Raw genomic sequence first — 24,670 nt, forward strand, 5'->3', positions numbered from 1 at the left:
GATGACTGCCACCTCTCAGTCCTCCTGTGTCATTGTGCGATTCCCACCTATCGAATCGGGATTGGTCTGTGTGCCACTTCCCAAGGTCTATAACGTTATCCAAAGGGTAGAAAGACTGATTCTTCTGTTTCCTCTGCTTCTGGGGTCAGGAAACCCCAGCGCCTGAGGTACTGACTGTCAGCCACGGTGGACTTGAGAGCCTCAGGGTGGACAGTCCTTTCATGTAAGCTGTGGCAGATTCATCCTCCTTTGGAAATGCGCCCGAGCGATTAAAGTGTACCATCATCCATCCAGGGTTCCAAGACCAATCGCAGAAGCTACCTGCCTTGTAGACAACAGAAATGTGTTTCTTATCATTCTGGAGGCAAGCTCCGGGTGCCAGCAGTCAGTCCTGAGACGATGGCCCATTTCCTTGCTTGTAGCAGGTGCCTTCTCACTGTATCCTCACACAGGGAAGGTAGGACAGCTCTCAGGTTTCTTCGCAAAGAGCTCACCTCAATGATGAGGGCCTCACCCTGCTGACCTAATGATTTCCCAAAGGAACTATCTCCCAATACCTGACCTTGCCATGAGGAGTTCAGAGGGTAGCTTTGGAGAGGGTCAAAACATGGAGACCAGAACAGAGTGGGAGTTCTTTCTCAGAGCTTACTGTTTTGCTTCTAAGCTTGCCACCTGTCATCAACTGCACCGGAAATGTTCTTTTCTGTCAATCACTCTCACCATTATGCTTAATATGTTTGCTCAGGACAGGGAGGGTTCCACTGTGTGATAGGAAACATACGTGTGGCAAACACTTGAATGTTGCTGGCTCAAGACGCAAACTCTGTAGTCTTAACCCTATACCTAGCCTGTTGCACAGGCACGGTTTATGAGATGTCCGTACACCTGTATCTTCCTCACCATCCCTTTACTTTTACTCAAGAGGCCAGCCCTCCTCCCCACCTCCCCAGCCCCGGATAAAACCATGTGTAGGCTCATAATCATTTATGGATGCTTGGGAAACTTGAAATTCTATGATCACATTTCAAAAACTGCAGCCCCAATTTAGCACTCGAAACATGAGCAGAAGTGACTCTTTGAGTCATAAGTGAGTATCTTCGTCCATGCAGGTTACCACAATGCAACGATACAGAAAAACAAACCATTATTCTCAGTATTCTGAGGGCTAGGAGGTCAAAGATCCAGAGACAGATGCAACTTCTGCTGAGGGCCTCTTCCTGGCTCGAGACTTCTTGTATTTTCTTTAGGTGGAGAGGAAGCTCACGTCTCTCTTCCTTTTCTCAGAAGGGAACTGGGATGAGGGGCACTGACTTTCTGACCTCATAGAAACAGAATTAGCATTCCCACATCCCTCAGACATTACCTTAGAGCTCCGACATACAAACCTGGGTTGGGAGCTCACTTAGTTAGTCCATATCTTCCTGCCCACGACCCTCTCGGATTCACGAGTTTCTTGTATGCGAAAATACTTCTCTCTACCCTAACAATCTCAAAATCTAGCCCTCGGTCCCATTCAAAAGGCAATCTAAAACAAACGTCTAAGACTGGAGACTCACCCAGAAACAACCTCCTTTCCCGCTGTGCAAAAAGCTCTCCTTGCTGTGCCAGCTGTGCACCCAGACAAGTTTACTTCTGTGCTCCCTAAATAAAATGCTAGGGGAAGCTCGGGTCTTCAGCTAGTCTAAATAGGAGAAATAGGAAGGGAAGGGATTTGGGGAGGTGGGGGATAATGAGTCCCAAGGAAGCACAAATTAGGAAGGCAAACCCCAGTAAACCATCATACTCAGACTTTCTCTGACTTCACAGATGCTCTAAGACAGTGGTCCCACCTTCAGAATGAATTGGACCGACAGCGTCCTTTGGGACGGCCCCTGTCTGCTCAGCTTTGGGAAGCACCGGGGACGCTGTTCTCAGTGTGGGCTCCTCCCACAAGACTGCCAAGGGTAGCAGAGTCATTTGAAGCTGAGGTGGTGGCCTTGTTGGGGTGGGGGTGGGGTGAAGGAGGAGAGGGATCATGTGTATGAATTCTGGTCTGCCGTGGGGATGGCAACCTGGGGATGTCACAGTGACTTCTGGGGTCCTTCCACCCTTGTCTTGAAGAGCTCTTTTTTTACACACTTACCTCATCCTGTCTTGGTTTCTCTGTTCCCCTTAGTCTCGACTGATACTGTTTGTGTTAGAATTGTCCCATCTCCATTCCTGGCTCCTGCTGAGGTGCCTGAATGAGACAATGTTTTCACACTGACCACGTTATCAAGTCACACCCAACACACTTTTCTTTAAGACATACTTTCTTATTTTTGCATTAAGTTGAAGGCTTTTTCTCCCCCACCTATAAGTTCTGGTTCCTTTTTGCTTTGTAATTTCTTCTTTAACTTGCTTGGGGGTTTTTTTGTTTGTTTTGTTTTGTTTGTTTTGTTGTTGCTGCTGTTTTCTTTCTATTGCCAGCAGTCAGGGGGAACCAAAATGCCCTTTCAACATCGTTTTTTTTTTTTTTTTTTTTTTTGGTTCTTTTTTTTTTTCGGAGCTGGGGACTGAACCCAGGGCCTTGCGCTTCCTAGGTAAGCGCTCTACCACTGAGCTAAATCCCCAGCCCCTCAACATCGTTTTTTTTTTTTTTTGTTTTTTTTGTTTTTTTTGTTTTTTTTTTTTTGGTTCTTTTTTTTTCGGAGCTGGGGACCGAACCCAGGGCCTTGCGCAAGCGCTCTACCACTGAGCTAAATCCCCAACCCCCTCAACATCGTTTAAACATTGCTCCAGTTCACCTTACAATTTCGCAGCTGACAAGTCTTGATAAGAATCTTTTTTTTGCCCTGGGTTGCTGACAAGTCTTGATAAGAATCTTTTTTTTGCCCTGGGTTCGGTCCCCAGCTCCAAAAAAAAAAAAAAAAAAAAAAAATCCCCCCCCCCCCCCCCCCGCCGGGGATCGAACCCATGACCTTGCGCTTCCTAGGCAAGCGCTCTACCACTGAGCCAAATCCCCAACCCCAACAAGTCTTATCTTCAACAAAATAGCAGGGCCTACTACACATGACTCAGTAAATAGCGAGCCTTTCCCTCACTTACAACATGGATTGTATCCATCGCTCAATGGTGTGTCCCTCATTCCCACCTGAAGCCTCATCAGGATGGCTTTCATTCCGCAATTGACTTCTCGACAATTCTGCCCATAGTTGTCTGTGTCCTCTAGAAAGATGGGGAGGGGCCCTGAGAAAGCCAGAGCCAGTTTGTAGGCACCACAGTGGAGATTGGGCTCCTACTACAGCATGATCACATCTATTATGTCCTATAATGGAGGGGCCATGAAGGGAAAGAACTGTGTGACTGACTATCAGTGCAGGCAGGAATTTTGAGATCTAGGCCCAGATGGTGACCACAGACTTCCAGAAGATCTTTCCCATGGGTGACAGACTCTGCATAGGCCTGGCCGGCCTGGCCACTGATGTCCAGACAGTTGCCCAGCATCTCAAGTTCCGACTGAACCTGTATGAGCTGAAGGAAAGTCGGCAGATCAAGCCTTACACCCTCATGAGCACGGTGGCCAACCTCTTGCATGAGACACGGTTTAGTCCCTACTACACAGAGCCTGTCATGGCTAGCTTAGACCCCAAGACCTTCAAGTCCTTTATTTGCTCTCTGGCCCTCATTGGCTGTCCCATGGTGACTGATGACTTCGTAGTCAGTGGTACCTGCTCTGAACAAATGTATGGCTCTCTCTGGGAGCCCAACTTTGATCCAGAACACATTTGAAACCATTTCTCAGACTACTGAATGCTATGGACGGGGATGCCATATCAGTCATGGTTGTCATTGTCCACATCATTGAAAAAGACAAGATCACCACCAGGGCGCTGAAGGCCCGATGGACTAACCTGTGCTCTGGATGGACATACCTGTGCTCTGGATGGACATACCTGTGCTCTGGTCCGTTCTCCCTTCTGTTGTTTTCTTTTTAATAAAATTGCCTTTCTTTCATGCCTTCCAAAAGGAAGGAAGGAAGAAAGAAGGAAGGAAGGAAGGAAGGAAGGAAGGAAGGAAGGAAGGAAGGAAGACAGACAGGGCGGCTCTCTCTCCTGCTTTCCCCTCACCCGCTCTTTGACCCATCCACTGATAGCAACCTCAGCTGCTGCTCACCTCTGATTCAAATTGCTTCTACCCAAGACCAAACTTGCATCCCCATATGTACTCGTTTGTTAGAGTAGACCTACTCCTGGTATCCATTTCTGACACGGACAACATGGGCTTCTGTGATAAATGTAACATGTAAATGCCAAGCCCAATCATTCTGCTCCAAGGCAAGGTTAGTAGAGCAAATGAAGCAATATCGACAAACCAACTCCTTTCACCAAAACATGGTGAGTTTCAGAGTCTTTAAAGTATGTGTAAACACAAGGCTAGATAAATAACTGCTAGTCTGCAGCACGCTGGCTTGCAAGGCTGGGTGTGTGTCAGTTACAGTGTACCTATGTTTTGTTTTGTGTCATTTTGGTTTTTTTGAGGTGGGGGTTCAGACAGGGTTTCTCTGTGTAACAACATCCCTGGGCTGTTCTAGAACTTGCTTTGTAGACCAGGTTGGTCTCGAACTCACAGAGATCCACCTGCCTCTGCCTCCTGATTGCTGGGATTAAAGGTGTGAGCTACCACGACCAGCTTCTACAATTCTTTCCCTGTAAGATTTTTAACTTGTGATGAGGTTATCTCTGGAGAGCCTTACCTCAGCTGCATTGAGCCTCCCATACTGGTCATACTGGCTTTAAATTATGGCCCTCATTTCCCAGTAAGCTTATGACTTTTCTAAGAACAAGTGGACAACCAGGCTGTTTAATAACCACTAAGGATGTCTGCTAATACTGGAGATGTATGCTCTTATGCCTGTCATGAATGTCCACTGTTCATCCTAGAATTTGGGCTTTCTAGAGTTAGCACTCTCCAATAAAAACCAAGAGGTGGAGGGAAGAGGGAAAAGTGGGAAACCTTAAAAGGTTCTGGAAGGCCATTGTATTGGGTTCACTATAGAACAGACAAATTGATTGTGAGCTATTACTTAATTTCTCATTGCATATTTTTTCCTAATCCAATGATTTTCCTCAGAAATAAAGAAGAAAGTGGGGCTGGAGAGAAGCCTTAATGGTTAAGATCACACCCTGTTCTAGACGGCCTAAGTTTGGTCCCCAGCACTCAAGTGGGGTGGCTCACAAGCACCTGTAACTCCGGCTCCCAGTGCTCGTGTGTGTACTTCTCCCTCATAATTAGAAATAATAAAAATTAATCTTAAAAAAAAGAGAGTCCTGGGGGTTGGGGATTTAGCTCAGCGGTAGAGCGCTTGCCTAAGAAGCACAAGGCCCTGGGTTCGGTCCCCAGCTCCGAAAAAAGAACCAAAAAAAAAGAGTCCTGTAAAAAACAAGGGAGACGGATATTTTCAGGAAGCTGAGTCCTCTTCCCTAAAAGCACCACCTCTGTTTTCAGGGTGCTTTTATTTTCCTGCCAACCTTCTTTTTTTTTTTCCAGAGGTGGGGACCGAACCCAGGGCCTTGTGCTTCCTAGGCAAGCGCTCTAACCACTGAGCTAAATCCCCAACCCCCCTGCCAGCCTTCTTGCTTTGATTCTCCCTCCTATGCCTACTTTCCTTTATTCCTCTTCTACCAATGGTCTATTGTGCTCTATTTGTACCAAGCTGGATGTTGTGATAGAAATAAAAGACAAATATGTATGTACATATGATGGATATTATAATATGTATATGTTATGCATATGCTATACATATTGTATGTATATGTGCATATGTACATGTACATACATATATGTGTGTTATATGTGTGTATGTATATGCATTATATGTATATATGTATATGTGTATACTTGTGTGTACACATATATGTATGTATATATGTGTATATGTATGTGTATATATATGTATGTGTGTATATATGTGTATATGTGTATATGTGTATGTGTGTATGTGTGTATATATGTGTATGTGTGTATATGTTATATGTATGTATATATGTATATGTGTACATGTATATGTGTATGCATGTATATGTATTTATGTGTATATATGTGTATATGTGCATATGTATGTATACATGTGTATCTATATATATGTGTATATGTGTGCGTATTTGTGTATATGTGTACATGTATGTGTATATGCATATATGTACATTGGTTGTATATATGTTTATGTGTATATATGTATGTGTATATACATATATGTGTGTGCTTGTGTATGTATATGTGTATGTATATATGTATACATGTATATGTGTACATATATATGTTTGTATATGTATATGTATACCTATATGTGTATATATGTGTATATACGTGTACATGTGTACATATATATGTATATGTGTATATGTGCATATGTGTATGTGTATATGTATATGTATGTATGTTTATATGTGTATATGTGTGTATATGTGCATATATGTATTCATTCTCTTTATTCACAGGAGTTATGCCTTGTAAAGCTGTAGTAGAAGCTGAATTAGTGAACAGTGAGCCATTGTTCTCAGGGAATATACAAGCTCCCGTCACATTTTCATCAGCTAATCGGCACATACCCTCATTTTACATGTGTTTCTGTTTGTGGAATAGAGAACTGGCTCATTAATATTGGACTCACAATTGCCAGACTAAGTCATACCTGAACCTGACTTACCTAACACTTGTGTGTGGAACCCGGCTCACCTAAGACACCTGTCCTCTCTAAAGCACACCCCAGCCTTGCACGGATGAACACCAGACAGCAGCAGGTCAGCACTCACTTGTAGGACGAACTCACCATGTGGCCCTGGCTGGCCTAGAATTCCCTTTGTAGATCACACTGACCTTGAATTTACAGAAATCCACCCACCTTAGCCTCCAAAGTGCTAGAATTAAGGGTGTATACCACAATGCCAAGCTATTGTGAGATATTTTAAACAAAAGCACAAAGGGGTGACATAAAATTGCGGTAATGCCAAACTGTAAAACAGCACTTGCTCACAGGAAGTGTGAGCGCAGGGTAAATAAAAAGGCCAAGTGTACCTGTATGACCATGCCTGAAACTACACCGCTGTGGTCTGCCTTTCTCAGTTGTCAGAGTGGAGTGCCTGACTGTGAAAGCTCTGTGAGTGTTGGTTTGGGGGAGTCAGTTCCAACAGTAGATGGATCTGCAAAGGCTGAACTGACGAACGGTGGTAGCTAAGGGTGTGCACCCATAGGTGTCCATAAAGGTCGGGATCTGGATATTAAGGGACAACATAGGGAAGGTGGTTATAGAGAAAGAGATTGGTGACAGAGGTGAGGCTGCTGGGACCTTCTCTGAAAAAGGCCCTCATGGGGTTGCAGAGTGGCAAAGGGAGTGGCGTTTGGCTGCAGAAACAGCTTCTCTGGAAGGCAAGAGAAAGCAACTTGAAAGGTAGGGGAGGCCGAATCTGAAGGTGCCCGTGGAAGTCTGTGGTTCCAGCTACAGGGTCCAAAGTCCCAGACCGAAGGAGTAAGCTTTCTTTTTCTCTTTTTGAGGGCTCTTGCACAATACAGTGATTAGAGCTCGGAGCTAAGGGTGGTACACTGGAAAGTCACTGGAAGGGTGGGCCTAGAGTCTTCTCATCTCGAAAGACGTCACATGTCAGAGGTAAAGTGCTACATAAGTTGCTTATCTCTGGTCCTCCGAAATATTCGAATAATATATTCGAAAACTCAGATCCTCCATTTGTACCCTATAACTGCGTGCAGCTATATTTTTGTCAATATGTAAAGGAGAGATGGGGACATGGGGACACACCTGTGTGAGAGAGAGAAAGGTCAGACAACTGAGGGCTGGGGAAGGCATGTCAGTTATGTGCTTATCAAAGCTCATGCTGGAGGACCCAGCCCTCAATCCCAGATCCCACATCAAAAGGCGAGGCTCTGGGACAAATACTTGTCATTCTGTTGCCAGTCAGCCGGGGGCAGACAGATAAGCAAATCCCTGGGATTCACTGACCAGAAGGCCTTGCTTCTCCAGCCAGCTCCAGCTCCAGCTGGATAGCACTGGAGAAATGACAGCAGAGGTTGACCCCTGACCTTCATATTGCAGGTACACACACGCACGCACACACACTCACTCATGGGTTCCTTGGATGGGTTTGCTCAACTCTGTATCAGTAAGAGAGGCCGTTAGTGAGAGATGACAAAACCGTGCTTCCTCAAATGGGGCCTTGTAGCTAAGAACTCGTAGAAGGGAGGCCTTCATCCGTACAAACAAGACATGAGCCAGTGGGAAGAAACTACCCTGTGGATGAGAACAACCCGCAGAAATCCTACAGTTGCTTGTCAAACCGTCCTCGGGCTTCAGGTGCTTGGGACAAAAGTGTAAGCTCCTGCGGTCACAGTCAAGAAGCAGCCCTGGAGAGCTGGTGGGGAGCGGTAAACAGAGCTGGACTCCCTGAGTCAGTACAGGTAGAACTGAGCTTGCAGGCAGGTGTACCTAGAGCAGAAACGGAAGCAGCAGGGGGAAATGGAGACCCACAGCTGCAACTACCTTGTCCCTATGACCTGACCACAGCTGCTTCCTTTAGGGTCACCTCTTTCTGAACCAGGCAGCTGCCACCTTTGTAGGAAACCCCCAAAACCTAGAGGCTCTTTGCTGTAGCGAAAGCTCTTACTTGACAAAGTAGGTCTGGAGGAAAATTCCCAGACATGGATTCTGTAAAGTTTGGTGTTGGCTCAGGACCTCCCCCTCCCCAAGACCAAGTTCTCAGCACAGAGGAGACTTATTTGGCCCAGGAGGACAAGGAGCTGGGACTAAGAAATAAAGACAGGAGAAGGAGGATAAGGGAGAAGGAGAAGAGGCATTTGTCCTGAGATGCAACAAAGGACTGCCTCTGGATAAAGAGGAGACAGACATAGCTCATGGGAAAATGGCCGTTTACGCAGGTAAAGGGGGACCTCATGGTAGGATGAGGTGTTTTGTTTTGATTGGATATGTTACTTAGGTGAGCCAAAGGGAGCTCTTGATCACTCGACCTCAATGCTTTGATAGCTGGACCTTGGTCGTCAGCCTCAGGAGGAGGGAGTGGCCAAATAACAGAATAGACCACAGTGGCTAGCTCTGGGGATGTAATCTAACAGTTTAGCAAGGCAGAGGCAATAGGGGGAAAGGTAAGGCCTACCAGAGCCATGTTCACCAGGCCCAGACTGGCTAGAGTCCCTTCAGGTTCGGCTAGCCCTCCAGTCTCCAAAACACCACATCAATATGGTCTGTTCGCCGCCAGGCGTACAATAGGATGCCTGTGGAAACATCAATCCTAATAGCCAGGGTCTGAAATGGGCTAGGTCCACACAGGGCCCAACGGGACACAGCGGTGAGAAGGCACAATCTGGAACTCTGTATAGCCACACGGAAGAATCGCAGAGACATCATGCTCAGCCTAAGGAGCCAAGTGTGGAGAGTATACACGCGCACTTGTACTCATATGAAAGAAATACCAGCATAGCAACAGCAAAGTGAGGCAGAGTGATATGCAAATCACAGACAGCAGTTAGCCTCAGGGAGCAAGATTGAAAGCATCCAGAAAGGAACTTAGGGAAAGAGGGTCTACTAGGTGGGGCTTTCCTTTTTCTTCTTCTGAGTACTAATAGTACCATTATGACCAACTTTAAGTTCAGGGGGCAATCCTGAGTAAAGCAGCAAATATAAGAATGGCTAGATCCTTGGGGCTGGGGAGACGGCTCAGTGGCAAGGACTACTGGCTTCTTGCTCTTCCAGAGGACCTGGGTTCAATTCTCAGCACCCACATGGCAGCTTGCAGCTGTCTGTAACTCCAATTCCAAGGGACCTGACACCTTTACACATACATACATACATACATGCAGGCAAAACACCAACGTACATAAAAGTAGATATTAGATATCTAGATAAATATCTAGATAGATAGGCGGATAAAAATAAAGAATGGCTAGATCCTCACATGAAATCCTATTTACCACCCATTTACCAATTTATTCGATCATTGACCGACCATGCTCGGAAAGGGAAAATGGGCGATTTGGGTCTCTAGTGTGGGAGACTGCTTAACTGTTTGGTTGTGGAGTGTGTCTTAGTGCAACAAGAGAATACTCAAATCAGTGTCCAGCGCAGTGGATCTCCAAAGAGTCCTGATGTAGCTGATGAACTCTTGAACTGAACTCCCGCCAGTTCCAAAGGCAACCTTCGAGCCTCTAACGCCGCGTGCACACCAATCACCAGGGTCTCTGGTGAAAGCTGCGGACTCCCGTTTTTCTGAGCTCTTCTTCTCTAATGAGGCTTCTCGGTGACAATACCGTTGGTCCTCCCTCACCCTGCATGTGGGGGAACGGGAGAGAGTCACCTGACCAGCAGAGATATTCTGGCTCCAAGGACTACCTGAAAACCTATTTTGTTCGGGTCAGCTCCTTGGAAGTATGCACGCAGGCAGAGAGACAAGTGGCAAGTCTGTGTGGGAGACACTCTGCAGACTGCCCGCTGTGACCGTGGTGTAGGGAGCCGCTGGGACAAGGCCAGTTAGACTGTTTTCCAAAGTTGGCAGAACGTTGTCTCCTGTGTCTTGAGTTTCAGGCTTCCCCAATTCCCCACGAAAAGACCGGAGATGTGCTTGTAAGTATAGAATCCCTGCACGAGGTCACACAAGGTTTTTTTTTTTTTTTTTTTTTTTTTTTTTTTTTAAAGCATGAGATGGAGAAAACGGGTCAGTATTGCTTTAACCATTGTGTAAGTTAAACGTAAAAAAAAAAAAAAAAGGCAGTTGAAATAGTTTCTTCACCTTTCTCACACATCCCAGTGAGGAACTGAAGGCCCCATGCTAGCCCAGTGGATCTCATCCTTCCTAACGCTTCCACCCTTTAATATAGGCGGCCCCCGTGGAAAGGCCAGTTGACCCCTGGGAGTTCGCGACCCACAGGTTGAGAACATGGCTCTAGCCCAAATTGTAAGGGATTAGAGGCCTGCCTGGTGGGGAAGGAGGAGAACCTTGCCAAGATTGGGAGGAAAGGTTGTGAGGTCGAGGACACAGAGATGTCTATGCTGACAGAAGAACAAGGCAGGGGCCTCAGGCAAATTCAAGGTAGCTGGGTCAGCTGTGCTAAGGGGAGGCCGTAGGGGTAGGTGGGTAGACAGGAATAGGTTTCTGTGTCCCTTTGTGGTTTGGGGTCTACTGACTTTTTTTCCTCTCTCCACATCAGTACTTTTTTTTTTTTTAAAAATAGGAAAGGTAAATACACTAGGTTACATTAAAAAATCAAAAAGCTTTGAAGACTCTTCTGTCGGAACAAGCCGCTCCTTGCCAGAGAAAAACTTCTTTTTCTCGCAGGCAAATGCCTCTGGGGGCTTCTTGAGACTCTTTCTAGAAATACTTTCTATGAGTACGGGTACAGGTCAAATGTATCTTCCTCTTTCCTGGCACTCAGAACAGCAAGCCATCCACAGCTATCTTTGCCTCGTTCTTTCTGCATTCTCAGTCTCTCCAGATTACTGTCTGACTCTGTCTTTTGGCCTCATTTATAGACTCACCGTCTTCACTATCTTTCACACACTTACTGTCCCGTCCCCACCCGCACCCCTCCCATGACCAGCCTGCACACTGTCTTGCCAAACACATCCCAGGCAACCGTAGAACATTCCCATGGTGCTGGCCTGGCTCAACTTGAAACCTATTGTTGTGTTTTATAAAAGAAAAGAAAGAACCAGGATACGTTTGGTGGAGGCCTGGTATGGTGAGGTGAAAGGGGGTGCCTCTGTGGTCCTGTGCTGAGGCATCCCTTTCCCGTTAAGGTATATAGGGAATAGAGGTTATTCACATGGTGAAGGACCCCTAGGGGCTTTTGCCAGCCTTACACCCACCGCCTTGGGTCAAGGCTAGGCCAGGTTCCATTCTCCACCCACAGGAACATTCTTGAGTAGAGAATTCTCAGAATGGACTGACTGATGCTTGCTAGCCAATAGATTGAAAGGTCAATATGCTCAGCCAATACGTTTGAACCGTGACTTTGCTGAGGTAACCTGTGCCCCTAAAAAGTATACAAACTGCTTGTAATAGCCATTTGGAGGTCGCCTTCTTGTCACTTGCCTTGAGGGACTGATTCAGGGTCGACCCAACGCGCCTGAAAATAGACCTCTTCCTTGTATCAATCTGCTTCTAGATGTCTCACTGTGGGGTGTCACGAAGTACCACTGACTGAGAATTGGATAGAGAAATGCAGAGAGACGGAAAGAGAAAGAGAGAGAAAGAGAGAGAGAGAGAGAGAGAGAGAGAGAGAGAGAAGCCAGGAACACTTGGAGAGAGAGGGGGAGGGGGAGAATGAAGAGGGAGAAGGGGCAAGGAGAGAAGGGGCAGAGAGTAAGAGTAAGAGGGGGGCAAACAACCCCTTTTATAGTGAGTCAGGCATACCTGGCTGTTGCCAGGTAACTGTGGGGCGGAGCCTAGAAGGAATGCTAACACCTATGACTAAGGAAGGTCCTCGGGGGCCCCTTAGAGGTACCCTGACCACAAACTAACCACCCAGTCTCTCTTGCCACAGACTTATCATCTCCTTCTTCTGCCTTGTAACTTCCTCAGCCTTGTTTGTCTCTCACCTCACTCTTGACTGATGATTTTGCTTCCTACTTTAGACAAGAAGGTCCCGCAATCCTCTTTGGTTCACTTACCTTTGTCTGACCCTACACCTGCATTTGCACCATGCTGTGCCTACCATCTGTGGTTGTGAGTAAATTACCACCGCCTTCTGGCTAATGCCAGCATCTTCGCTTGTAGCCTGGATCTCAGACTCTGGTGGTCAAGGGAGACATGGCCCTAGCCTTTGCCCACCCCTCCTGCCTTTATTTCCGGTAACCTCGTCTCTACTGAATGTTCCCAACAGCGGATAAGTATAGCTTTATTCCTTCCAACAGACAAATCCTTCCCTTCACTCACTCTTCTCTTCTGCTCTGACCCCTCCACCCCCACCCACACCTTTTCCTTCTGATCTTCATAAAATTCTTCAACACACACAAGTCTCTTTCGGATGCTTCCCAGTCTTCTTGAACCTTCTTCAGTTAGGTTTTCATGGCCCCCGACACTACTGAGGTCTGACGTGCTACTTCAGTGACTTCCGCATTGCTAATACCCTTATCTTACTGAATGAACAGCAGCATTCCACACGACTGACAGCTCCTCTCTACAATGCTCTCTCCATTTCTCCTCAGAGACACTCACTACATTGCCTGTCTGTCTATATGAGGAGCTATTTTCCCCAAGTCTCCATGGCTAGCTTTTCTTTCTTGTGCCATCTCCTTGGTGAGCTCCCCAAATCACATTTAGCCTCCCCCCAGCTTTTCCTCAGGACTCCACACAGTCTGGGTCAAATAAGTACCCTGAAATAAGAAAATAGTTTATTCTCAGCCGGTTTGAGTGACCATTCTCTAGAAAGCAAACTCGGCTTGCAAACAATGACTCTTCCATGAAAGAAGTTTATGGAAGCTGTAGTCACACAAAAGAAAGTGTGCAAAATCATTGCATAGGGTGTGATTCGGATGTCTTTAACGGAGTGTGGGAATCCTTCCTGTTGGGAATCCTTCCTGTTTGTTTCCTTTTGTGTTTGTTTGTTTAATGTGTATGGACACACACACACACACACACGTCTGTGTGTGTGTGTGTGTGTGTGTGTGTGTGTGTGTGTGTGTGTGTGTATGTATGTCTGTGCCCCACTTGGATACCAGGTGCCCTCAGAGGCCAGAAGAGGATGTAGGATCCCCTGGAACTGGACTTCCGTATGCTTTGTGAGCTGCCACGTGGGAGCTGGGGATCGGTCCTCTGGGAGAGCAGCCAATGCTCTTAATTGCCAGAGCCATCTCTCCAGTTCCATTTACTGATTTTCGAGACAGACGTCTTCTCACTGTGTGTCCGTCAATTTGCAGTCCTCTTGTTTCAGCTTTCCTGAAAACGGGGCTGGCAGTTGTGCGTCACCAAGCTTTGCAAACATAAAAAAAAAAAAAAAAAAAAGAAAAGAAAAGTTCCTTGGACTCAGATGTTATCCAAGCCAGAGGTGCAGCAATCTTCAAATGCATTGTGAGAACTTTTATCTGGTAGTCACAAAAACACTGTGTCAGGCACAGAGTTTGACAGTAAGCAGTCGCTAAAACGGGCTAAAGAAAGGCTGAGGTAACTGACTACTTGATCCGTTACATTCCATCACACTGCGGTCATTATGTTCCAGTCAGTGAAGAAATTTACCACGTAAAATATGGGTCCCTGCTCAAGCCTACTTCTCTCATAGCACCCCCATACCCATTCTTGGTTAATCAAATTGCAGTCTCCTGATTTCTTACGCCAACAGTCTTGATGTCAGCCTCAGCTCCTCCCTTTCTCTTCTAGTTGACCTCTAATCTGACCAGAAAGTCTATCAACTCCGCTTTCAGAACTCATGCTGGATTTGACTGCATTTTTTCAATGCTCCTTGGGACTGTGGTCCAAGCTACTGTGGTTTCCCACCTCGGAACTGTTTCCTCTCCTCTGTTTTTCTGTAATTATCAGTTAAATGCTATAGAATGGAATTAAGAGACATCTTTGTCCAAAAAAGAGAGAGAAAAAAAAATAAACAAGGAGAGAAAGGTAGAAAGGAAGGGAGGGAGGGAGGGAGGAAGGAAGGAAGATGGACTTGAAATTTCATGTTCTATTTTCCTTTTTTCTTGCCTGTATCTCTCAGTGCGTACCCCCCACCCCCTCGATCTTACATTCTGCCACAGAAAAGTATTTTATAAAACATAATAGAAGAAAAATTTTGAGTGGCCCTAAATTTCTTAGCAAAGGTAGGGAGGGGGGTGTGGAGAGACAGTAGGACAATCAGTTAACACAGTTCACCCTGAAAGAAGAAAAGACTGGTCCATAGTCCTGAGTGTATGTTAGAGCATTGGCTCAAATATCTGTCTCCCATCTCCGGGGAAACGTGTCAGAACATTAACCGAGGCCAGTCCAGAAGACTAAGCCCTTCAACTTGTGGATAACAGTGACCTAAGCTTATCCCTCGGATCTTATCCCCCAAGCATTCTTATAATAAATATGCTGTCCTATCCCTCTTGTCTACAGCTGATAAAAGGTAAGCATAAACTTACGCTTTCCTTATTAAAGTGCTCTCGTCTCTTGTGTCGGTTTGGATTTATTTCCAGCTTCTCTCCACACTTGCTGCTCGAAGTTGTGAAGCTGTCTCAGGCCCTGGCTGGTTTTTGGCTAGCTACTGATCATTCACCCCTCTCATTTCATAGACGACACATCATCGCCTTTGGATTTAACAACAGGAGTTGTTCACCATGCACGTTAGCTGAGTCCCTTAGCATCATCTCAACAGCCTTCTCATGGTGTACAGGGCTCCCTTTGTTGTTGTTTTATTGAGAGAGAGGTGGTGGGGGGGCAGGGAGTTGGGTCAGTAATGAGGTGGGCAGGATGTAGGAAATGGGAGAGGGGGGAACATGCTCAAAATCTAGTGTATGAAAAATATTTTTCAATTGAAAAAAATCTATATACTCTACTCTCAAATAATGGCAAATTGACAGAATGACAGACATGGACAAGTTGTAGAAGTGGTCTGACTAGGACCAGCTCTTACCAAAGACTGGCACCCACCTCAATGACAGACTATCCCAGAATAACTCTTAAGCAAATGCGTTTATTTCTCTCTTAAAAGAAATCTGAAGCAGTGTGTAGAGGGGTTCGATGGTCCTAACGAGGTGGGTCATTTCTAGTTCTTGTCTTCTCCGATCTCACTTCTCTATCTTTCTTAGCACAGAGCTCCAACCTCACGCTATAAATATGCAGTTACAGCCGTAGACCTTACGTCTATGTTCTAGAGGACAGAATGGCGTCTTTCGTTGTTGCTTCATGTGAAGACACTTCATAGAAACCCTACTTGACAATCTGCTGACACTCTTCTGGTCAGAATCTAATTGCAAGGTCTAAATGCAAAAGGAGCAAGTAGGGTCTTCTTTTAGGACAGTCACGTGCCCAGCTAAGTCATGTGCCTACTTCTAAGGATGGAAAGAGAGGGATTTTAGAGGCGACTAATATTTACATCAAACCAAACACAGCCCACAGCGGGAGAGGAAAGTATAGCACCACCACAGAGCCTTCGTGGCACATGTCTTTAATCCCAGCGCTCGAGAGGCAGAGGCCAGCCTGGTCCTCAGAGAACATTCCAAGACAAACAGACAGACGACACAGAGAAACCTTAATGTGTGGTTGAGGGATTTTTGGTTAAACAGTGAGATTTTGAATATCTAGAATTGTCCCCCACTCCCACCCCGGGCTGTTTCAGCCCATGCCCTGTCAGTTCCTGTGGTTTCCTTGGCTCCTCCATGGCTTTCAAAGCCCACCTCAGATGTTTTACCCTCTATTATGCTACTCTTGACCCTTCCTAAAGAAGTAATACCTGCCCCTCCAGAACTGCATGTATCTGTCCTCCCTGGGCCCTGTTTTGCAGCCAAGCACCAGGCTGGATTAGGTCATCATGGGAACATCTGGCAGTGGAGTGAACATTAATCACTAGTTTGGATACAGATCCCCCCACCTCCCTTCAGCTCTTTTCTAGGCGGCCAGTGTGGCAGAGTGCACTTAATATCCGCAAATTACATTGAGCACTCGAAGAAAGTCTACATGAATCAAGAGAGGGAAATGAGAAGTCTTTGCAATCTTTTAGGGAGGAGGTAGAAGAAGTGAGTTTTCCTGTCTTTCAAAATACAACATTTGCAATGTTACAAGCCCTTTTCAGGAACTTAATCTGCTGTGATCTGTTTTGCTGAGTAACACAGACTGTTTCTCATTTCTCAAGGTCTTCTTAAAAGTTGTTTAAAATTAAATTGCCAGGCATCTTTCAACACTCCTTTGACTTTCACATTAAGTGGAGCTAAGCTAGAAGTGCCGCTGTTCTATTATTGCCACTGTGGCGAGTGCGTTATTTCGTAATTTCTTTCTCAGGTGTTAGTTGTTTTATCCCGGTTTAGGTACTTGGGACTGGGAATACTTGAGAGAACCAGAAAAACAAGAAATAGTGAGGTCACTGTATAGTCAACTAACTCTTTGGTTTGTTGAATCAACGAAAAAAGTGTCATTATGCCTCCCCGTCGGGGAATCGAACCCCGGTCTCCCGCGTGACAGGCGGGGATACTCACCACTATACTAACGAGGAACTGCACAGCAACTGCTCTTCTGATAGGCCTTTTAAGTATGGAAGACAGCCCCGCCCTCAACAAATGTGCACCAATAGTCTTTGTTTTTCGTGATGCCATCATGGCTCCTATCACAACTCAACAGAACTAAAATGAAAGCGTTCCACTAGATGTGTCTCCACTCCACTCAGCGTTTCCCTTAATCCACCGTACCCCTGTAGCAGACACCCTTCGGTTCCTCCGCGCACCGCCCCCCAATCCCATGCTGTCTAGCGTTAGCCTGATCGCGCTGCATCATGGGATTGGTAGTTCCGTCCTGCCCTTCACTAAGCACCCTGAAGGCTCGAAGCCTCCCTTTCCCGGGGTGCACCGCGCCGTCTACCCTCTATGCTTCCCTCCTTTCTCAGGCTTGCGGTGAAAGTCTGGCGGTAGAGTGTCTGGGTGCTGGTTGACGTGCGGCGGATCTCCCACAACCATGCCTGAGGTCGCGGATACTTGTTCCTTGGCTTCTCCAGCCTCGGTCTGCCGAACCCAGCACCTCCATCTTCGCTGCAGCGTCGACTTCGCTCGCCGGGCACTGACCGGGACCGCCGCGCTCACGGTCCAGTCACAGGAGGATAATCTGCGCAGCCTGGTACGGGGCGCCTGTGCAGCGCCGCTTCTCCGGGGCCGCTCTACTCCCGCTCCTCGCCCTTGCTCCCTGCGAGCGCTGAGATCGCTGTCTCTCCCTGCGCTGCACCTCTTTCTCAGCTCCCACACGCATCCCTTCCTCAGCCTCACTTTTACATCAGCACTCTCTCCTTCGCCCTCCACGTATGAATGTCTCCCTCCCCTTTTCCTGGATACATCCTTGTGTCCTAGCGCTCCCCTCCACGCCTCGCCCCTCACCCACTCCTGGGATACTTCGTCCTACCCCCATCCCAGTCCCCTCGCTTACTACCCCCAACCTTGTGGCCCCCTTCTTCCTTGATCCACTTCCCAGAATCCCTTTCCCAGGCCCCAGACTTTGCCAGCCCCCAGTGCACAGTCCTTACTTCGCAGGCTCACCCAGCTCTCAGATCCCACGTCCCACGTTTAAAGCTCCTTAGGGTGCCCTGCCCTATTCCTCCCGTTTTAAGTCTTCTAGCCTCTGCTCTCTAAGAGCAGGTGCAGCCCTTGCTCTTCAGGGATCCTTCTTGCCATTGCTTCTACTCGCTATTATTACCTTCTGATTAGTTTAAGGACTGGTGGACTAGTCCAGCTTTCTAAGGATGGCCCAATACGATTTTAAAATAAGTGGTTCCAAGGAGCAAGTCATTATTGGGACAAGTCATTATTGCACTTCTTATAAAATATGTACTTCTATAAACTCTAACCATTTGAATAAAGATTTGTTTAGAATCATGAAATACCAATGGTTTGATCTGTTTCGTAGAGTCGATAGTCCATAGTCGGTTTTCTTATGTTGTCTGATGGTATTAGGACGGAACCTTTTCCTTAAGGAGAAAAGTCATAGAGGACCATTTTAGAAATAAGAGGAACAAGAAAAGACCAGCTGTACTCAGCCTGCGTTAAGCAACTAGGCTGGAATTTAGGAGTGAAATTAATGGGGTCAATATTTGATCGAGTTAGAAATGTAGAGTGATTTTCGCCTCTTAAAATCTTCTATTGTTGTTTGACGTATAATTACGGAAAATTCTGTAAGAAAGAAAAGGCAAACCTTACAGGCAAAGAAGGTAGCTATTTCCTCATAAGTCGACTGCACTTTGGTACCTTTTATTGCAGAAGTAGCTTTGCCCCAGAAGGACAGAAGTTTAGTCTTTGGACTCAGTTTCCTTTTATTAGAATTTTGCTGGCTTCTCAGCACTTCCTATAACTATACACTGCCCTTTGTTCTGTAGATAAGAAAGCTTTATCTGTACTCAGTGAGTTAAGCAGAAATTGGGAGGCTTAGGTTTTTAACAATGTCCCAATCTTAAAAGTTATCTGTTATCTTTACAATCCCGTAAGCTACAGAAAAGTAAGACTTTGAAATTCTGATTTTTGGTTGGCATATCTGTTTAGTAATTCGTCTGGAGCTGTAATGGCCTGTTCTCTTCACAAGAGGTTCTTACGGGACAAAGTAACATCTACTTGTAATTGTTTTGCTTGTTTATAGCAACAGCCTGGGACCAAGTGCTTGATACTGTTTACATTTATTTGAAGTTGACTTGTTTCTTTTCCTTCAGCAGATTTAGGATCTCTTTCTTGAGGTAGGATCTCTCTATAGCTTAGATTGGCCTTGAACCCAGTATGTAGCCCAGGCTGGCCTCAAACTTGTGATTCTCCTATCTCAAGTTTCTGAGTTCTGGGATCATAGGCAGGAGCTACAACTCCTGACATAGATTTCCAGGAGGAAGAAACTGTCTATAATTTAAATACCTTGTGTAGAGTTTGGCATGCAGAGAGCACTGAGGAATTGGATTGATGGAACAAATTAAATTAGAAAGCAGCGCCTAAACCCAATACAGGCTGCATGGCCAACAGTACTGTCTGCATCCCAAAGAGTCATGACATCATGCCCTTCCACCACTGGCTCTGTGGCAGCACTGTGTGAGGAGAGAGCAGATCTTCTCTATGCCATTCTTGGAGTCTGTTACGTTGAGGCTGATGGTCCCTCTAAGAGGACTAATTCCCACCTTTCTAGAAGCCTTTTCAAGTTTTAGGTTGCTTACACTGAACTTTGGTACTGAGAATCCGTAACTTCTAAGCATTTGTTTCTTATCTTGGAATTTCCAGGTTTGTTTAGATTCTTCTGTTAGTGGCCAGGAGGATTTTGTGTTCTAGTTAGCCACTAAGGAGTGGAGGGAGCCAGGGATTGAGTCTATCTGCTACCCAGACTCAGAGTGCCACTAAATATAGCTGAACATCACATCCAGGCAGTTTGGAGTTCTGATTTTGATTTCATTCCATATACCCATTTGTTTGTTTGTTTTTCTCAAAGCAGTCTGTGGATAAATTTAAAAAGTAGAAATATGGTATAGAGGCCTAAGCCTTTCTCTATTCAAATCTGCTTTTATTTAGAAAGCACTTGAGCCTGGCAGTGATGGTGCATACCTTTAATCCCAGCACTCAGGAGGCAGAGGCAGGCAGATCTCAGAGTTCAAGGCCAGCCTGATCTACAGATTGAGTTCTAGGACAGCCAACACTACACAAAGAAACCCTGTCTTGAAAAAAAAAACATGAGCAAAAACTGGCCATCAAGTTTTGTGATTCAGGGTTTGCCTAGCATGTGTGACCCCTTGGGTCTGATCCTTAGGACTTGGAAAAATAAAATTAAAACAATATATATGGTATAATATTTTTAAGAGGAGTCTAGTAGAAGAGAGTAAACCTAAGGGATTCAAGACATTGGGTAGAGCTGGGTTACACACAAAAAGTTGTATGTGATAAAGTGTGGACCTTCCCAGGGGCTATGCAAAAGGCAAAATGACTTATGTGTTGTGTGTCGTCTGTTCAGGAGTACAGAGCTTTTTTGTGTGTTGTCTAAAGAGAGACACGGGCAGTTTCTTTTGATGTAGGTAGCTGGGTGTTGTGACTAGTCGGTGCTCAGTTAAGTGTCTAATTCTAACTCTTCAGCTGTCCAGTTTCCTTTGTTTCCCTACTACAGTTTTTAGTGGCAGTCATGATTAATAATGTGAGTGAAATTTGAAGGGTAACTACTTAGAGTATTTGGAAATAAAGGTGGAGGTTTGGGGTGGGCTCTATAGCTTAAAATTGTATGTTCTGCCTTGTTTTGATTTAGAGCTTGCTTTGTGGGTAAATTGCCGTCTCATATTTTCAGGTACTGAGCTATGCAAATGTAGGTAACGTTCTCTTTAAGCATCCTCAGTCATAATATAATAGTGCAGGAGATGTCCTTTGAGAGTGCAAGGCCAGCCACGAGAACAGTCAGGAGATCTGTGAGGAGCTTCGCAAGAAGCAGTCGTCATAATAACCAGCTGCTCTGATCCCAAACAGATTTGAAAGGTTTAGGCAATGGAGAAAATCGACTGTGTTCCATTGGGAAAAATGACGCTGTTAATCCAGCTTATTGCCTTAAGGTCTGTTATGAACATAGATATTCAAATTATCTTCTTAAAACCATTTCCATGTTCAGAAAAAGGGTATTAAACCATGAAGGGACAAAATTAATGTTAATTAATTAATAATAATACATAATTATTAATGAAATCATATACTGTGAATATCCAAGTGTGAAAAGACGAGCCAGTTCTGGTTGAAGTAAATTGTTGGGGTACCACAAAAAGTAATTTGAAAGAAATAGTTGTCCTCAGAAGGGAAGTGGATAAGACTCAGGGTAAATTTGAAACTCTTTCTTTCCCAAATGAAAGCTGTTGGTGCCAGAGAAATGGACACCAAATCCAGAGATCGTCCCTGTGTCCTTTTGTTCTCTGACAGAATTTTATGTATCCCGGGTTGGCCTCATTCTGTAGGTAGCCAAGGTTGATCTTGAACTACCTATCCCACCTCTGCCTCCTGAGTGCTGGGATTACAGGCATGGACCACCACACCTGGTACGTGTTGGTGCTGGGGATGGAGCACAAGATTTTCATCATTTTATCTTTACTGGACTAACTGAGCTATATACCACCAACCTCCCTGAGACTTTCTGAGCTTGTCACCCAGTAGCCTAAGGGAGGTCTAGGGGGTGACTGTCTCAGCATTCTAACGTCCCATCCTTTTCCAGGCTTACCAGGGACAGGAATAAAGCTTTGGAAGGTAGGGAGATGAGACATGGTAGGATTCTAACTGCAGGGTTAGGACCAGTGATGGTGGTGATGGACGGAAAGAAAAGAGAGTGTAAAGACAGTATGAAGGGATGACTCTGGGATTTGGGAAGGGAGACCAGTTTGTGGATCGTGCCAAACATTCCTTGATTTGGAATAAAATATTGTAGATGTCAAAGGAGGGAGCTGACTGGCAATGGGGTAGAGGAGGGCACACAGTGATGGTGTCAGTTTTAGAAGCCAATTAAGTGTGAGGTGGCACTGCCTGGGGTGTTAGGCAGTGACAGATGTCCAGTTAATGTCACGGGAAAGGATAAAGCTGGCAGAGCAGGGCGTGGTGGTATCTCCCTGAAATCTCAGTGCACACCGTAGGAGGGCTAAGACAGGAAGATTGTGGATTGCGAGTTCAAGGCTAGTCCAGCCTACAGGACAGGACCCTATCTTGAAAAGCAAACAAAACGAAAGTGTCTGGTGCAGTCTGGCCAGATAGGTGTGTGGGCATGAGAAAGAGCGTGAGGGCCAAGGCTCACATCTGGATGTACCTGTATTCAGGAAGTAAAGAGAAGAGAGGCAGGAGCATAAAAGTAGTCAGTGGGCCATTTCCATGGAGAGTCAAAATCCAGTGTGGGACCAAAGAAACTTGTGGGCCAAGGTGCTAGAAGCCAGTGAAGAGGGGGAGGGAATGATGGGACAATGGAGGCGGCCATCTTAGATTGCCCTCGGTTTAAAAAAAACAAACAAACAAAGGAAACTAGATCAGTTAGTAACTGGATGGACAGAGCAGAGTCCTCATAGTACTGTGAGAGGCTCAGTTAGGCTGTTGGGAAACAGTTTGGTGGTATAGGAAGGTTGAAAATTCCGAAGGAAGAGCATAGCTGGACATGGCGAGAATATCTCGTTTCTAGGGAGATTCCTGGGATGGGAACTCAGACTAGCTGCTGCCGGAGGCTGCTGCCCTGAATTGGCCACAGTAAGCAGGCCTGGTTGTTCAACCTTCTGCAGGCTCAGCTGGGCAGCGTAGCTTCCCAAGGTTGACCTTTGTTTAGCAGTGTAACAATAGTGCCTAGTGAGCAGCAACATTTGTTTCAATTCAGGGGTTTACAAAAAGTACATGGTAGGAGTTGGCTCTGTGTTTTCTTTCAAAGACTGTGCAGTGAAGTGTTAATATGCTAAACTGAATTGGAGGGAGAGAAGTTTAAATCACAGGTGAAGGTTTTTATAACAGAGAATTAAAAGAATTAGTCCAAAATGTATTCGAGCATCCCATGCCAGTTTTATGCCAGTCCTAAAACCCCCAAATTTCCAGGTTGCTTAGAATATTGAAAAGTAAGGGTTTCTATTGCTGTGACAGAATACCTTGACAAAAGCTACTCTCAGGAAAAAGGGGTTTCTTGGGTGTATAGTTTGAGGTTATAGGCCATCATTTCTGAGAAGCAAAGGCAGGAATCTGAAGCGGCTGTTAGAAGCAGAGAAGGAATGAATGCATGCTTACTTGTGTTCAGCCCCATCTCTATACTTATCAGTTCTGCATCCAAGCCTAGGGAATGATGCCACCTATGGTGGGCGGGGGTGGGCACTCTTCCCATTACAATTAACACAATCAAGACAATGCCCCACAGACATGCCCATGGGCCAAACTAATGCCAACAATCAATCCCTTATTGAGATTCTCTTCGTAGCCAATTCTGGATTGTGTCAAAATGGCAATTAAAACTATCCTACATCTGCCTTTAATTCTTTTCAGGTTCAGTCTGTTTTACTTTCTATGAATAGCTAGTTTTACACTCACTGCAGTAAACATATAGCTAGTATTCGCTTCTTTTGGTGAATACAACTCTCTTTTCCTTATTTAATTTGGTTTTAGACTTTGGATACAAAAGACCTTACGATAGAAAAAGTGGTGATCAACGGACAAGAAGTCAAATACACTCTTGGAGAAAGCCAGGGTTACAAAGGATCGCCGATGGAAATCTCCCTTCCCATCGCTCTGAGCAAGTATGGAGACTGTCCTCTTTTTATGTCTGAGTAATGACAAGATATATCTTAGAATTCAGACATCTTCCCCGTGTTTCTAATCCTTGTTTATATGTAGCGATTGGCGATCGCTTCTGTAATCCATGCACATTGGTGTTGACAGTGAAAAGACGGTAAGTTTTTCAAATACTGAAGAAATGAAGTGCATGAGACACTGGTGAGAAGGACACTGGGTGATGCTTCTGGAGTTGCCCATCATTTCGCCGGTGTCAGGAGTGGTGGGGAGGATGCCATTTCCGGATGACCTGGGGAATACGTGAAGCCACGCATTCTTGGCCTCTGCCCCTTGGTGCTGCTACTGCTGGAGTGATGATCGGAATGCTGATTTTAGGGAGGCTGACTTCCTACCACTCCTAGTGTGGGTGCTTAACTGTCTTCTTTAGTTCTCTAAGCCGCCCTCTGCCTAGGAACTGCACTTCCAGATGAGGAAAGCTACTCTCAGAGAAAGCCACTCATTTTAGAAAACAGTAGCCAGGGAGCGAGCATGCCTTACCCCATGATACTTGAGGGAAGGAGAAAGAATAGAAACCATTATCCTGAAACAAGGAGGATCTATTGCCATCTTCTGATATCTTTATGCCTTCTCCCCTTTAAGAAAGAGAAAGGAAACCCAGGCATAGCTTAGGAGACAGGATCATTTACTCTGTTCTACAGGGCAAGAAACCAGTACATTGCGGTCCAGTCATTGCCCTAGTACAGCGGTGGGGTCAGGGTTTCAGTCCAGGTTGGGCCGCTGGAGCTCTCGCTC

The 24,670-nt window shown here is 45.7% G+C and overlaps 1 protein-coding gene, 1 non-coding gene and 1 pseudogene across 3 annotated transcripts in view; 2 read left to right on the forward strand and 1 right to left on the reverse strand.

Annotated features, from left to right (window-relative positions):
- Nucleotides 1–3,266: 3,266 nt before the first annotated feature.
- Psmb3-ps1 (proteasome 20S subunit beta 3, pseudogene 1) lies at nt 3,267–5,434 on the forward strand (annotated as a pseudogene).
- An 11,654-nt stretch (nt 5,435–17,088) lies between these two features.
- On the reverse strand, nt 17,089–17,160 carry Trnad-guc2 (transfer RNA aspartic acid (anticodon GUC) 2). Its single transcript has one exon. It is a non-coding gene; the product is annotated as a tRNA-Asp (tRNA).
- Nucleotides 17,161–17,497: 337 nt separating this feature from the next.
- Nucleotides 17,498–24,670, forward strand: part of Lta4h (leukotriene A4 hydrolase) — a 31,797-nt gene continuing 24,624 nt past the window's right edge. The window contains exons 1-2 of one of the 2 annotated variants that reach the window (XM_063263200.1): nt 17,498–17,774; nt 23,753–23,883. In XM_063263200.1, the coding sequence (XP_063119270.1) occupies nt 17,616–17,774; nt 23,753–23,883 (290 nt within the window). In that variant the 5' untranslated portion in view covers nt 17,498–17,615. The remainder of the gene's footprint in view (nt 17,775–23,752; nt 23,884–24,670) is intronic. The other variant, NM_001030031.2, reaches the window with a different exon arrangement.

The sequence above is a fragment of the Rattus norvegicus genome, chromosome 7 (genome assembly GCF_036323735.1).
Source record: "Rattus norvegicus strain BN/NHsdMcwi chromosome 7, GRCr8, whole genome shotgun sequence".
Taxonomy (NCBI): Eukaryota; Metazoa; Chordata; class Mammalia; order Rodentia; family Muridae; genus Rattus; species Rattus norvegicus.